A 12,312-nucleotide genomic window follows, 5' to 3' on the forward strand; every position below is an offset into this window, starting at 1 on the left:
AAAGTTGTCTAAGAGTCAGATAAACCCCAAAATAGAAATTGCAGAAATACATTCAACATCATACCTGCCAATGGCCAGCAATCATCAGGAATTTTCAAGCATTTCTTGTTGGACAAGCAGTTTGTGGAGCCAGGGAACCCATGAGATCTCAGTTGGCTCACCCAATCTAGCTGATGAAATAAGACCCAGCTTCTGAAACAATTAAGACCATATATCATGAAGCACTAGGACAGGCAGACAGAGTCTGTGGGTAAACTAGAGATCATGGAAAGAGATACAGTAGAGTACAATGGGAAGGTGTTTGGGGAGGAGGTAATATTTCTCGAGAGAAAACCAGAAGGTCATTTTTGGTGGGGGATGTAAGGGGTGTCATGGTGCCCCACCCAGGCCCCAGTAGCAAGACTGAGGCACTCACACCCCCAGGTGCCATGGAGGGGTGGGGGAGCCTACTGATGGCTCAGAAATGAGACCCTCCCAGCCAACACACTGGACTTGACCTGGCAATTATGGAGTCATGGTCTTGGTCCCAGACAGGGACTGAGTTTTTCCATCACCACCATATCTCCAACTATGGTGGCTGTGGCAGAGATGCTAGTTGTTCCCACCATCCATTCTCTTCCTCTCCCTTAGTAACTGGAACCTGCAATTTTTAATGGAAACCTGGCTTCCCAGAATAAAGTCTCTATTTTCTTCCCTGTGGTCAGTTGTGGCCTTGGGGGACTAGAGTGCAAAGACCACATGAATGAGCAATGCTCTTCCGTCTTGTGGAAGCCTCTGCTACCCAACCAAAGCAACTAGACTATCAGTCCCTTAGTTTGCAATGCTCCTTCATAGAGACCACTGTGATTGTCAGGGGAGAGGCTGTGGAGAGGGGGAGGCAGGCACTGTTCTCCCCCGTTGTACAGTAACTGAGCTGAGCTCAAGGTGGCTTGTCCAAGGTCACTCACTGCTGAGTGGATTCCTGGGACCAGAGGGAAAGGAGGGGTGGACAAAGTTTGGATGTTGGGGTCACACCAGTTTTGGCTTGAACCCCACCTCCTTCCTTACCAAATCCTACTGTGAAAGACCACATGAAAACAATGCGTGTGGCCAGCTAGGCTCATAATCTGGCCACGGGACACTTTGGTTCTCAGAAATCTCTGATTCCTAGTCAGGTGCTCTTTCCCGTAGGGATTCTGGCCTGTGAGACAAGCGCTATCAGAGAGCCGACTGTGGGACCTCAAGGGATTCAGTGCCTGAAGGGAATCAGGATTCACTCTCAGGGGAGGTGACGTCTGAGGTAGGCTTTGGAGGCAGGGGAGATGTTCCATGGGGAGAGAGGCAGGGACGCATTCCTCAGGGAACAGCTGGAGCAAAGAGGCAGAGAACAGAGGCATCCTGAGTCTACCTGCTGTGGAAGCGAAAAGAAAAGCTCCCGAAGCCAGCCCTGATCCTGCGCCCCACCCTTTTACTATTTTATTTAGTGGTTTGGGTGTTTGGGGCGGTGTGGGCAAGGATGGGGAGGCCAGAGTTATCATTGTTGGGAAGGCAGTGTGAGAAGTATTGGGAAATAATTACTTTTAGAGGTTGAAACAAAGTCATTTGATGAGCTCAGCTAAATGTCAGCTCTGTCCGCTGGTTACTCCCCTCACCCACTGAGAAGAACTGGGGAACAGCTTCGGGAGCAGGTGCCTGCCCCTCACTATCTGGGCTACGAGCAGTTCAACAAGCCCTGTTCCCTTGGGCTTCCTTGGGCTCCCAGTCCTTATCTGCGCAGAGACACTTGCTCTGGAACACTGGCGCGGAAAACAGAGCCCAGTGAGGCTTCCTGCAATTTCCATGTGAGCTTAAAATTATTAGAAAACAAAACAAAAAAAGAAAGAAAGAAAGCAAAACAAAGCCAAGCAGGGCAGGGAGTCTGTGGCTGAAATCCAGCTAGTAAATGCTGATAATTACTGGAGTTATAGGATGGGTCCTTGGGAAATCATGATACTGCCCTCTCTGACAGGTTTGCAATCTTTTCATTAAAGAAAAGTTATTAATAAGTATTAAAAACATAACATGAGGGTTTTAAAGCAGAGTTATTCATAAAAGCCCAAAGCAAAGACAACCTGAATGTATATCACATGACAAACAGATAAATAAAATGGGTGATAGCTACACAATAGAATATTATTCAATAATAAAAAGAATGAAACAGTCGCACAGGCTATAACATGGGTGCACTTGAAAATACTCTGTTACTTAAAGATGCCTACGGATACCTGGGTGGCTCAGTCTGTTAAGTGTCTGTCTTCAGCTCAGGTCATGATCCCGGGGTCCTGGGATTGAGCCCCTCAAATAAATAAAATCTAAGAAAAATATTTTTAAAAATATAAAAAGAAGCTGAACACAAAAGACCACATGTTGTGGGATCCCATTGGTAAGAAATGACCAGACTGGACAAATCTACAGTGACAGAAAGTAGATTAGTGACTTCCAGACCCTTGTTGGGGGGTGGTTTGCAGGAATTCAAAGGTGACAGCTAAAGGTGTATGGGCTTTCTTTGGGGGGTAATCAAAATCTTCTATAATGATTGTGGCCATGGATGCACCATTTTGTGAATATACCAAAAACCATTGAATTATGTGATTTCAGTGGATGAATTGGATGGTATGTGAATTAAATCTCAACAAAGCTGTTTTTGGAAGTTAAAGACCAAAGTGTGGAGAAGAATAGGGGAGAAAAAATGTTTTTTTAAAGTAAGTAAAATAAATAAAAAATAAAATTTTAAAAAAAAAAAAAAGAAGAGAAAAATAAAGACAGTCAGGGGCAGCTCTGGGCCAGGGGCATCTACCAATTTGTCCGAAGAGTGATTTCAACATGTGGATTGGCTAAGGGGAAGGGATGGACCAACAATCCCTTATCAAAAATCAGTCTTCCTCATTTATGGCCAGTTAGAGGAATTCACAGAATCTAATACAACCTAAGGGCACTCTAGTGAAATGGTTTCTCTTTATCCTGGAAAAAGCCATTCCCCATTAATAATCAGAGAATTGCCATTAGTCTAAGACCATGATGGGCCTTTGGCAGGTTTGCATAGGAAATGCCCGAACCATTTCCACTGCCTGGTCAGAAATTCATCAGACATTCATCGAGTCTTAGGGAGGTCATACATCTTAGTTTTTCTTTTTAATATATTTTTTAAAGATTTTACTTATTTATTTGAGAGAGAGAGAGAGCATGAGAGGGAGAAGATCAGAGGGAGAAACAGACACCCCACGGAACGTGGAGCCTGATGCAGGACTTGATCCCAGGACTCTGGGATCATGACCTAAGCTGAAAGAAGTTGCCTAACAACTGAGCCACCCAGGTGCCCTTACATCTTAGTGTTTCAAAGCGCACTGGGTCTCCCCCTACCCACGGCTGAAATAGTGGAAACTTCTGTAATTGGAATGAGCACTAGTGCCTGGGTTCCACCCTGGGAGATCATGATTTATTTAATTCGCTTGGTGAGAAGCCTGTGCACTGGACATTTTAAAAGCCCCCCAGGTGATTCGCATGTGCAGCTGAGAGGACCACTGATTTTTTTTTTAAGATTTTATTTATTCATTTGACAGAGAGAGAGATCACAAATAGGCAGAGAGGCAGACAGAGAGAGGGGGAAGCAGGCTTCCCACTGAGCAGAGAGCCCGATGCGGGGCTTGATCCCAGGACGCTGAGATCATGACTTGAGCTGAAGGCAGAGGCTTTAACCCACTGAGCCACCCAGGTGCCCCAAGGACCACTGATATAATGAAGGTTGTTTTAATAACTGGAAGAGAACAGTAAAATTACGGCAGTAGAGCATGGTATCCTATCATGAAAAAATTTTTTCTTTTTAGAATTATGTTTATACTGGGTTTTTAGGAGCGGCCATTTTGCATCTTGGGTAACTCTCACAGAGTCAAAAGCCGCTTCTCTGACACTGGTACAGGGTCCCCACCCCCTGGGGGCATCACATTTCCCCATGTGTTATTGTTGTGTTGTAATGCCCTGTCCTCACTAGAAGCCTAGGCACTTGCCCAACCTATCCCTCCCCGTGAACTTCTCCTCACCTCTCAAACACCAGCTCAGATGCCACTTCTGTGAGGCTTCCAACCATTGGAGGTGTCGCTCCCTTCCTCTGCATTCCCCTGCCTTTGAATTGGCCAGCATTCAGTGGGAACTCTCTTGTATTATACCCACTTCGTATCTGCCTTTAAGTTTGAGTAGGCTTTAAGTTCCTTGAGGGTGAAGGTGGAGTTTCATTTTGTGTTATAATTCTGTGTCCTCTGCAGAGCCTAGCATGTGCTCAGAAAACACTTGTTGAAGGGTGCCTGGGTGGCTCTGCTGGTTGGGTGTCTGCCTTCAGCTCCGGTAATGATCCAGGGGTCTAGGGACTGAGCACTGTACTGGGCTCCCTGCTCAGTAGGAAGCCTGCTTCTCCCTCTGCCACTACCCCTGTTTGTGCTTTCTTACTCTCTCTCTCTGTCAAATAAATAAATAAAATTTAAAAAAAGAAAAAGAAAATACTTGTTGAAGGAAGGAAAGAAGGAAGTTCTTACCATATAGTCTTTATTGGGGGAAAGGTGCCAAGTAATAGCTAAAGCAGAGATGGGGTTTTAAATCCACCAAATCCCCATTATTTAATAAGAAGCTATTTTATTTTTCAAAATTATGCAACTGCAGCTGGAGGCAAGTTCCCAGACCCACTTCTGACCAGATTGGAAATTCTGAGTGCCCCCACCAGTTGTCACAAAGACCATCTATTCTTGGGTAGATGCATGAAGGAACAGAAACCGTTACTGCATCACTAATGAAAACCAGGCACTGTGCTAAGTGTTTTTACAAACATTTTCACGTACCCCAAATTGGTCCTATCACAGGGCTTGGCACGTGTCTCCAGAAGGTGGACCCACTGCTGCCTCTGTTCTCACAGGAAAAAAACATGTAATCTCAGGGCAGAAAGCCCAGCCTGGAAGAAGAGGAGGGAGTGTGACCAGGAGAGAGGCCCCACATGCCACGTGTTGAAGAATTTTTATTTTTTAAGAGAGAGAGAGCATGTGCATACGAGTGGGAGGGGAGGGGCAGAGGGAGAAGGAGAGAGAATCTTAAGCAGTCTCCATACTCAGCACAGAGCCCAGCATGGGGCTTGATCTCATGACCCTGAGATCATGATCTGAGCAGAAATCATGAGTCGGAGGCTTAACTGACTGAGCCACCCAGGCAACCCGAAGAATTTTTTTTTTTTTAAAAAGAGATAAACCTCTGGTTCTATGGAGATATGGTGATTGTTTACATATAAAATATGAAATTATCTACCAACAAACTTTTGGAACTATATAGAGTATTCACAAGTTTGCTCAAAACAAGATCGGTATGCAAAAACCATCAACATTCCTTTATATCAACAGTAATCAATTAGATTAGAAAATGCCATTGGAAAAAAGAACCCATTCTTCAGAGCAACAAAAGCTAATAAATCCAAAAAAAGACACAGAATCTTTCTTGATTCACAAAAGGCCAGAAGAAAGAGACTAGATTTATAAATGGGAAGATATAATTTCAATTAAAATCCCAACAGAGTTTTTTTCTCAAGGAGAAAGAGGGGTCATGAATAACAGAGGCAATACTTGAAGAAGAACTCAGAAAAAAGCAGAGGAGAGGAATTGCCATGTGTAACAAAGCTACAGTGATCGAAACAGTGAGCTGTGGTGCAGAAATATACAAATTTGCCACGGAGAGAGAAGAGAGACTCCCGGGACAGACCCTTGAGAATCCAGACACTTGAGTGAGCCAGAAGAGAGCATCTCAAACCACTGTGGAAAGGATTGCCTATAAATGGTGTGAGGGCATCGGTTATCATGTGGCAGAACAATGAAACCTTCTGATTTCTGCCTCAAACTAGCCACAAAATAAAATCCAGCTGGATTAATGAAGATTAATTAAGAGCAAAAAAAAAAAAAAAAAAACCCTAGAAACTTGAAAGAAAATACAGAAGAGATCATTGTAACAAAGTAAAGATATGAAAGCACAGAAAGTGTAGAAGGAAGTGACTGATACATTTGACTGTGCTTAAGATTTCTGAATGACAAAAGAGATCCTAAATAAAAAGACAAGCCACGGAGTGGAACAGAAGAGCTGCAGTGCTTGTGATTGACACCTGATTTGTGGGTAGAACAGCTGCAAGTTAAAGAGAACAAGGCAATGGTGGAAAAAGAAAACAGGAAAAGTTCAAGAGCAGACAGGCAGGTCGCAGAAGAGGGCACACGGTAGCCAATAAATACACAGATAATACATACAACAAATTCATGCTTAACATGACTACCAATCAGGATACGAAGATTAAATAACCAAAATAAAATGAGATGTAGTTTCACACTCATTAGATTGACTTAGAACTGAAGTCTGACAGTTCCAGGAGCTGGTGACATTGTAGGGAAATTAGCACTTGTACACACTGCTAGTGTTTAAATGGGTACAACCACTTTGGAGAATAGTCAGGTTTGGTAATTTTTTTTTAAGAGATTTTATTTATTTGACAAAGAGAGAGCTCAAAAACAGGGGGTGGGCAGTAAAGGGAGAGGGAGAACCAGGCTCCCCACTGAGCAAGGAGCTGGACACAGGGCTCCATCCCAGGACCCTGTGATCATGACCTGAGCCAAAGGTAGATGCTTAACTGACTGAGCCACCCAGGCACCCCAGGTCTGGTAATGTTAATGTGAATGAATATCCTAGGGAAACATTCTATGTGGGCTTGAGAGACATGAACACGGATGTTCATGCCGTGGCCATCCCATCTACAGAATGGCTAGATGAGCCGTGTTATAGTCTTAATGGAACATACACTGAAAGAGGTAAAGATCTTCGAAGAAAGTCAGGAAATGGAGTCCTCCTTCTTGCTGTTTCTGACTGATGACAGGGAGTTACATTAGTCACCTCTCCCTTTTTACAGAATGCTGTCCCCAGATATTCCTGTGGCTTACTCCCTCAGCCTCTCCAGGTCCAGGTGCAAATTCCCATCTGCTTCGAGAGACTTCCTTGACCCCAGGATCCGTACAACCAGTATTTGTACTCCCTGACCCTGCTTTGTCAAGAAACAGAGTGGTTTAAAAGGTGAGGCCAGGGATGCCTGCGCAGCTCAGTCAGATAAGTGTCCAGGTCTTGGTTCTGGCTCAGGTCACCATCTCAGGATTGTGACAGTGAGGCCCTGCATGGGACTCATGTTCAGCAGAGTCTCCTTCCTGCCCCCTTTCTTTGCCCCCCACCCCGCTTGTGCATACTCTCTCTCTAAAATAAATAAATCTTGGGTGCCTGATTTATTTATGGCTCAGTGGGTTAAGCCTCTGCCTTGGGCTCGGGACATGATCTGGGGTCCTGGGATCGAGCCCCACATCAGGCTCTCTGCTCGACAGGGAGCCTGCTTCCTCCTCTCTCTCTGCCTGCCTCTCTGCCTCCTTGTGATCTCTGTCTGTCAAATAAATAAAATCTTTTTAAAAAATTAAATAAATAAATCTTCAAAAAATTTTTAATAAAAATAAATAAATAAGTAAATAAAAGGTGAGGCCAGACCATGTTCTTTTTTTTTTTTTTTCAGACCATGTTCTAATCCCAGATTTACCTTGTGCTTGTGTGTATCGCTTTAAAGTTAGTTAAGCCTTCTGTGACTCAGTTTCCTCCTCTGTAAATGGAGACAATAATAGTTTTCACCTCAGGGGATTGCTGGGAGGACCAGGTAAGTTAATATGCCGCAGACTTAGAACAGTGCCTTATACAAGGAAGTGCTAGTTAACAGTAAATTATGCGGTGGTTAAACCGAATGACGTGGGTAAATCTCATGAACTGGTTGATGAATGACAAGGGCAAGTCCCACGTGCATCTCACTCCTCCTTGAACTTCCATCCTGATTACGGGCATGTGCGTGGTCCAGGCCTTGGTCACACCTACAGTGAGGTGTCCCCATGAGTTCCAGTGCCTCCCAACTGCTGTCCATGCCTCCCAGAGCCTGTCCGAGTCCATTTTGGGCAGTATGGGTTGAACTGATTGAAACAAATGCATTTTGACAAGTCTGTGTATGTCAGAGGATGAAACTCCACTGACTCTCTCAGGTGGTGTATTTTAAGAAGCCGCAGTAAAGATGTGAAGATGGAGGGAGCAACAGAGCAGGTGAGTGACACAGATACCCGGAAAGGGAGAGTATCCTAGAGGCAGACTATTTCCAAGGGCAGGAGTTCTGGGATTCCCAGACAAGAGAGCATGTGGGCTCTCACGCAGCCCATTTCTGAAGGTTTTTCTAGGGTCTATTGTGCAACGGGAGCATTAACTGCTATATTCAAAGAGGGCTCTGAGCATTTAGAAAACATGTAGGGGCCCAACAGACACATGAAAAGATGCTCTACATCACTCATCATTGGGGAGAAATGCAAATCAAAACCACAAGGAGACAGCACCTCCCACCTGTCAGGAGGCCTAAAATCAAAAATATAAGAAACAACAAGTGTTGGTGAGTATGTGGGGGAAAGGGAATACTTGTGTGCTGTTGGTGGGGATGCAAACTGGGGCAGCCACCGTGGAAAACAATATGGCGGTTCCTCAAAAAGTTAAAAATAGAATTACCATCTGATCCAGTAATTCCACTATTGGGTATTTACCCAAAGAATACAAAAACACTAATTTAAAAGAATACGTGCACCTCTATGTTTATTGCAACATTTTTTATAATAACAGCCCAAGTGTCCACTGATAGATGAATGGATAATTACTCAGCCAGAAAAAAGAATGAAATCTTGCCATTTGCAATGACGTGGATGGACCTTGAGGGTATAATGTTAAGTGAAATAAGTCAGGCAGAGAAAGACAAATACCGTGATTTCACTCCTATGTGGACTTTAAGAAACAAAACAAATGAATAAAGAAAAAAAGAGACAAACCCCCAAACTGACTCTTAACTACGGAGAACAAACAGATGGTTGCCAGAGGGGAGGTGGGTGGGGGCATTGTGAAATAGGTTAAGGGGATTAAGAGCACACTTATGATGATAAGCACCAAATAATGAATAGAATTGATGAATCTCTAAATTGTACACCTGAAAGGATACAACACTCTATGTTAACTATACTGGAATTTTTAAAAAATGTTTTTAAATGAAAAAGAAAAAAAAGATCTAGAAGGATCTACGCAGAGCCCTTAGAACTGGCCACAGAAGGGAGAGTGGAACTGGGGACAAGGAGGGTGAGCAGAGGCTTTAAAAAGAAAAAAACCCTATACACTTTTGCATGATTTGAATTTTTTACAGTGAGAAAGAATGTATAACTTCTGAGGTATTTGAAGGAAAAAATTATCTTGCCCGTGAGGTACTTGGTGAATGGGCATCACTATTATTCTTTAAAATGAAGACAGACTTCTCACCCAGCACAGAGGTCCCCAGGCAGAAAGGCAGCCCACCGGCACCCCTTCCTCCTGCATTGCCCCTGGCCCTTCGGCAAGTCTCACTGGGTCTAACCTCCAATGTACATCCTGAACCCACCAGCTTCTCACTGCCCCTCAAGACCCGGCTGCCTGCCGTGCTCATCCCTCCCTAGACCCACATGCCATAGTCTCCTGCTAGTCTCCTGGCAGCCGCCCTTCCCCCTCCAACTCCCTCTGCCCAGCAGTCGAGGTTCCTTAAAATCCCCAACCAGGTAGTTGGCAAACACCAAGCAGTTGCCATGTGCTAGGCACTGTGATAAACCAGTCACTCTAGCTCAGTTAACCCTTTAACAACCCTGGGAATTAGGTACAGGTAAAATCTCTGCTTCACAGTTGCAGAAACGGAGGCATAGAGCATCCAACAATTTGCCCCAGGTCCACATGGTGGAACGGCAGAGCTGGGATCCAATCCACCTGGAGCACACACTCTTCACTGCCTCCCCACGTCACCCCCTTAGCCTGTCTGTGCTCCTCTGTTCCTGCTCCAAGCATTGAGTGTGCACCATCTGACCCTTGCCTGCCTCTCCAGCCTTGGCCCCCACTCCCTTCTCCTTGCCCCCACTCCCTGGCTCCCCAACTACTCCCCTGCCTGGAAAGTTCTTTCTCTCATCTTCACATCACTCGGGTCTCTGTTCCAAGGCTGCCTGCTCCAAAAAGTGTTCCCTGATCACTCTTCCTAAAATAGCCCCCACTTTATTCTCTGTCCCTTTCCTGCTATCATTTTATCTGTAGATCTCATGGCATCCTGAGGTGACATCATCAAGTTACCTGCCTGAATGTTTACTTTCTGCCTCATCTCTCTAGAATGTCTGCTTCACAGGGGCACGGGCTCTTTACAGTAGCACAGTGAATGAATAAATACACTTGAGGCAGCCCATAAGGATGCTGGCCCAGACCTGCCGTGTGGGACTGCCTGGCATCTGTCCAGTTTCCCTGCCCAGGGGGGCGCTTCTCCCTCTGGGTGAGAGGTGGGACCCCATCCTTCTCTCTGGGGACCTGGACTAGCAGGAAAGAAGGTGAAGTGAGATCCTTGGGATTCCTTCCCGGTTTCTCTCCATCTGGTTCATCCCCGTAACCATGAGGCCTCTAGCTCGCCAACCACCTAGAAGGTGAGCTCACAAACCTACCCTGCCAAAGTGGTAAAGATGTGAAGCATTGCCCCACCCAAGGAGATGTGCACTTTAAAAGAGGCCAAACAGGAATGACACTTTACCCCAATGTCTGACTGTGTCATGACATGACTTTCAAGACCAGGATGCTGGAGGGGGCTGCTGTCTTTCCCTCTCTCAGGCCTTGGCACACAGGGCATCGCAGAAGAGTGTTGGGGGAGTGGGAGAGGTGGGTCCACACTCACCCAGTGGGTCAGAGACTGGGATCTGGATGACCCCAACCTCAAATGACCCATTTGAGGACTGCCTGCCGGCCACTCAACACTCCTCTTCCTTTCCCACCACCCAGAAGGCCTGGCTCTGTCCCCGAAGCACCCCCAAATGATCCTCAGCCTCCACTTCGGGGACTCTCGCCAGAGACTTCCCCAGGGCACCCAGAACAAAGGCCTTACCCATTTCAATTCCACAGATGACCAGAGCAGCGATCACTGCACCTGCTGACGTCCCAGCAAAGCGATGGGTGGTTTCCAGCATCCGGGGGGCCAAGTCTCGGAAGGCATCCACAGCCCCGGCCTGGTAGAAGGAGAGAAATCCACTACCAGAGAAGGAGATGGAATGAGGGGTGTCTGGATCCCCCTTGAACACCTGTTCTTCCATCTCCTCGGCCCCTCGGTGCTCGCCTCTCGGGCTGCTGCTCTCCTGCTGGAACTCCGACCAAGCTTCCCTGCCAACTCAGAACCTAGAAAGGGGCCGTCTCTCCTGGGTTGGCTGGGACACCCACGGATGGCACCGGCAGCCACTGCCTGGGCCTGTCGAGCTCCTCCAGGAGGCAGTCCCAAAGGCTGGTGAAAGGCTTCGGACCCCAGTCGAGGTGCAGACGACACCTTGAATGTGCGAGCAGTGTCCTGGGCGTGCGGGCACCCCCCAGACTTCATCGTGTGGCTAGAGTCATCTCAGCCCCTGGACTGTGCTGCGGACGACGGGCAACATTGGCAGCTGCCACAGGGACCATCCCAGGGAGGCAGGCACTGCTCAGCCCAGGAGGCTCCACACACTGAGTTGCAAAACCTCCGCTGATGGTTATCAGAGGCTTCCTCTCTCTCTCTGACAGGCTGCGACAGCCAAGGAATTTTATGCTGGCCTCCCTCCAAGGAGAAGGTGTCCCCACCCCCACAGGGGCCAGAGCCAACAGGTCGGTCATGGTTTTTGAGGGGGACACCCTACACCACCCATGGCTCTGCCAGCATCACCCCTCCCTGGGCTCCTCTTCCAGGCCCTGTGGGGCGTGCGTGGTGTGTTACACAATTGTTTTTATTTGTTCTTGCAAAAGAACTTGTGTGTGTGTTCACATATTAGGACATGGCCATGGGCAAAATGGCAAAGGAAAAGAAGTCAGGCTTCAGGGCCGCACCCATCACCACCTCTCCATCTCTCCCCACCCTTTCTCCCCAGCCCTACGTTGACCCACTCTCCTGTAGCACCCTCTCACCAAGTCCCAGACTGTCATGTCATCTCCTAAGTATACAAGAAAAAATCGGACTGAACTCTAGATCACTCTGTCTGGAGCTTCGCACAGCACACTCTTCTAATGATAAATTTGAGATGACAATATTTAACCCTAAGAATGCACAGCTAGGGAGGCCAGATATGGGGACCTCGGGGGCAGAGGTATTTTGGAGCCCTAAGGGCCAAGGGGCTGGTGCCTGGGGACCAAGTTTGGCTACAGGTCATGCCCCCTCTGGAGCTGTACACAGTG

At 46.7% G+C, this 12,312-nt stretch overlaps 1 protein-coding gene across 5 annotated transcripts in view; it reads right to left on the bottom strand.

Moving 5' to 3' along the window:
• Positions 1-11,639, bottom strand: part of PNPLA1 (patatin like phospholipase domain containing 1) — a 43,474-nt gene extending 31,835 nt beyond the window's left edge. For all 5 annotated transcript variants that reach the window (XM_032340488.1, XM_032340487.1, XM_032340485.1 and 2 more), the window contains exon 1: positions 11,009-11,639. In XM_032340488.1, coding sequence (XP_032196379.1) covers positions 11,009-11,213 — 205 coding nt within the window. In that variant the 5' untranslated portion in view covers positions 11,214-11,639. The remainder of the gene's footprint in view (positions 1-11,008) is intronic.
• Positions 11,640-12,312: the final 673 nt, after the last annotated feature.

Source organism: Mustela erminea, chromosome 4 (genome assembly GCF_009829155.1).
Source record: "Mustela erminea isolate mMusErm1 chromosome 4, mMusErm1.Pri, whole genome shotgun sequence".
NCBI lineage: Eukaryota > Metazoa > Chordata > Mammalia > Carnivora > Mustelidae > Mustela > Mustela erminea.